Genomic DNA, 3,482 nt, shown 5'->3' with positions numbered 1-3,482 from the left:
GTGGGAGACGGGCTCTAATTAAAATAAAGAAATAGAATGACATTATGCTATTGAATTTTACTATTCAATTTTCTTTTGCACATGTCATGTTTGTACATTGTCCCCGTTTACACTTCCCACTTGTATGTACATGTACATGTAAATCATTATCTGATTAGTCTCATACAAATTACATGATTCATGAACATGTGTAAATTTCAAGTCCTATCTTAAATTTGGACACAAGCTTCTATTTGAGGACTCTCTTATACTTTATATACAATGATGGCTCCTATTCTCTTAATGCATGTGCAGTCCCAGCTTCTAATTACAAGCTTTCATTAATTTGAGAAGGCTTTTAATTAGGACTGTACTCAGGGTTTCACACAAAGTAAAGTGAGCTACACAACATACATGTACATTACAGTACTTCATGAGCTGACAATCACTACAATACACAGTAACACATGGCTTTTGGTGTAAGTTTAATTTCATAATTTTAGTTTTGATCTGAATCAGTTAAAATTTTCAAAACAGCACCAGGGTTTCCCACAAAGCATGCTAAAAGATCTAAAATGTATGCTTAATAAGCTGACAAGCATTATAGTAATAGAATAAATTTAAGCTTTGGAACAACTCTAAAAATTTATCAAAAAATTCAGTTTTGATCGAAATCAGCTTAAAACTTCTATACAACATAAAAGCATGTATCAAATATTATAATAATGGAGAATTTTTAAAGTGTTATTTGATAAACCTTGGCCCAAAACCATGTATATGTACATGTCTACAGCAATTTTGAAGCAACTTTTAAAATTTATAAAAATCAAATTATAATTAAATCAGCTCAAAATTTGTACACAACTTGAGAACATGTACAGTATAGCACAAAATTTTTGAGGGCTGTAAATTTTAATGAATTTGCCCAAAAATCTATTTTGTGGATTTAATTTTCGCAAATTGCCGTTCACCATTTTGTAAGAATTTTAATTTTCGCAAAACTAATTTTGCAAATCTTCAAAAAATTCGAAAATCAACGAAATTTACAGCCCTGCACTATATGGTACTTGTATCAAAAAATTATAAAATTGAAAACTTCTCTCCTAGCAATTTTTGATAAAATACCATGTTTATTATTATTACTATAGTACAAGATCTTTAATCAGATTTTTAAAAGTTTAAAAATTCACTAATAAAGTCCGAGTACTATGCTAGAATCATGAGAGAAATCCTGCACACAATAAAAACATGTATTATGAACTACATGTATCAGGAAAAAATAATGGCAAATTCTCTTGTACCCATTTTTAACAAAAATACATTGTATTACTATAGTACAAGCCATACATGTACATGTATTTTGTCATTATTTTGAAGTGACTCAAAAAATTAAGAAAAGACTCAATTTTGATCAGAATTAGCTAAAAAAATTTATGCGGCATAACAACATCTAAGTGCATCAGAAAATGAAATAAAATTGGATAATTCTCTTCTATCAATTTTTAACAAAATACCCTGTACTACATAAAGGGCCTTCAATAAAATTATTTATAAAATACAGAGTGTGATTCAAATCTACTAGCTCAAACTTGAAAATTTCTACATAACATACATGTAAAAACATGCATTATGTATAATAAAACTCTCCTAGCCATTTTTAATGAAATAAAACAGGGTTTTCTACAAAGTGCTAAGCAAGCTATATAGCATGTCAATAAGTTGCATATTACTGTACATGTACATGAACATTAATACATACTATACATTGTAGCTCCCAATCTTTCCTGCATGTCTCTTGTATGTGATGTGTGTATGTATGTACTTTGCTAGTTCCATTAGTGGTTTAGTCAATTCCATCTTTAAGAGTACCTCAGGCAGTGAGAACCAACCTCTCTCTCTCTTCATTAGTCTATAGTCATGTGTTAATGCTAATAGGCCACCACCTGCAAATGAATGACCTACAGTATACAAAAATATAATTAATTTATAATACATGTACATGTGCTATAGTAATTAATGATTTTGACCTTTTAAAACTGAAATTAATCATCGTTATTGTTATTATATCATTACATAATTATCATTATTATTATTGTTTTATTTACCGTTTATTGCTGCTATTGTTATTACTGGAAATGTCAACATTCTTTTAAATAAAGTATTCAAATTGACGTCAAAGAGAACTCTAACATCTTCAGGTGAATAAGATGGGAAGTTATCAAGGTCTAGTCCATTAGAATAGAACTTGCCATCACCAGTTGTGATCAATGCTTTTATATCTTTATTACTAGAGAGAGATAGAGACAGATAATTGGTAGAATGGTAGTACTTATATCTTGCACTAATACATTACATACAGTATAAGCAAAGTTTCCCACAGGACTTTGGCATAGTGCTCATGCAGTTTCTTGTCAGTGGATCAAGTTGCTCAAAAAAGAGACCAAATTTTGTCAAAAATGACTATGAGAGAATTTTCTATTTTTATAGTTTTTTCTGATACATATACATGTCCTTATGCTGCATATCAGCTTTGAGCTTTATCTGATCAAATTTGAATTTTTAATGAATTTTAAAGTTGCTCCAAATGCTGTTTAGCTCACTTAGCATATGCTTTGTGATTAAGCATTAAGAACTATAGGGAAGGATTAAAATTAATTCTAATGGATACTCATCACTGATGTCAACACTCTCACGTTTCATCATTAACAAGTGCCACATACAGTCAGACCACAATTGGGTCGGACATGAATACATGAATGATAAAGATTTACTGTATAGCACTTCATTTTGGCAATTTTGCGAGAAATTGTAATTAGCAATTCTTAATTTGGCAAATTTTGTGTACACGTGCATTACTGAGCATTAATGATTGGCAGTTTTAATCCCAGAGAATTCACTGGCAAATTGCCAAATCCCAAAATAAAAATCCACCAAATTAAAGTGCTATACAGCTAACCATAATGTACGTGTATCTAGACAATGAACCACACCGTACGTTTGCGGTACATGCATTGCCCCATACCTCTCTATGTCGTCCAATGCTTTGAAATATTCTTTAAAGAAGGTTGGAGTGAACCTGTTCTCTCCTTTACACATTTTAATGATAGCCACTGATCCCTTGCACTCTAATGTAACTGAACTAGCAGCAGTAGACGAGTGTCTAAATATACTGCTACTCGCAGACATCTTAAAGAATGAACTGATCACTGATTTAGAAGCAGTACAGGAAAGGAAAACACGAACAGCCATTCAGAAAATTCAGAAATTCAGATTTTAGAATTGGGTGTGGTCCAGGGCGGAGTTTGTACAAAAATGGCTGCAAGAGTGAACTACATCTGTTCTTGTTTCTTTCACAGAAATATTTATTTACAGAAGTACAAGTATCATGTTCATTATTATGATGATCAAAAGTTCATTGAGGACTATTCTGAGGTAAACTTAGATTGTCTTTTGTAATATCTCGCCCTCTCATAGACATTTCTACGTTGGAGCTGTACCGATGA

The 3,482-nt window shown here is 31.3% G+C and overlaps 1 protein-coding gene across 1 annotated transcript; it reads right to left on the bottom strand.

The window, feature by feature from the left end:
• Window positions 1-4: 4 nt before the first annotated feature.
• Window positions 5-3,266, bottom strand: LOC109589156 (enoyl-CoA delta isomerase 1, peroxisomal-like; the record flags this gene model as incomplete). Its single annotated transcript, XM_020005272.1, has 4 exons — window positions 3,002-3,266; window positions 2,085-2,266; window positions 1,802-1,937; window positions 5-14 (listed from the first exon to the last, which is right to left on the bottom strand). Coding segments are annotated over exons 1-4 (555 nt in total), but the record flags the coding sequence as incomplete, so codon positions are not given.
• Between the last annotated feature and the right edge of the window lie 216 nt (window positions 3,267-3,482).

Source organism: Amphimedon queenslandica, unplaced genomic scaffold (assembly GCF_000090795.2).
Source record: "Amphimedon queenslandica unplaced genomic scaffold, v1.1 AMPQUscaffold_11589, whole genome shotgun sequence".
Lineage (NCBI taxonomy): Eukaryota > Metazoa > Porifera > Demospongiae > Haplosclerida > Niphatidae > Amphimedon > Amphimedon queenslandica.
Note: the sequence above shows the minus strand (reverse complement) of the source record. Positions and strands in the feature narration are given on the sequence as shown.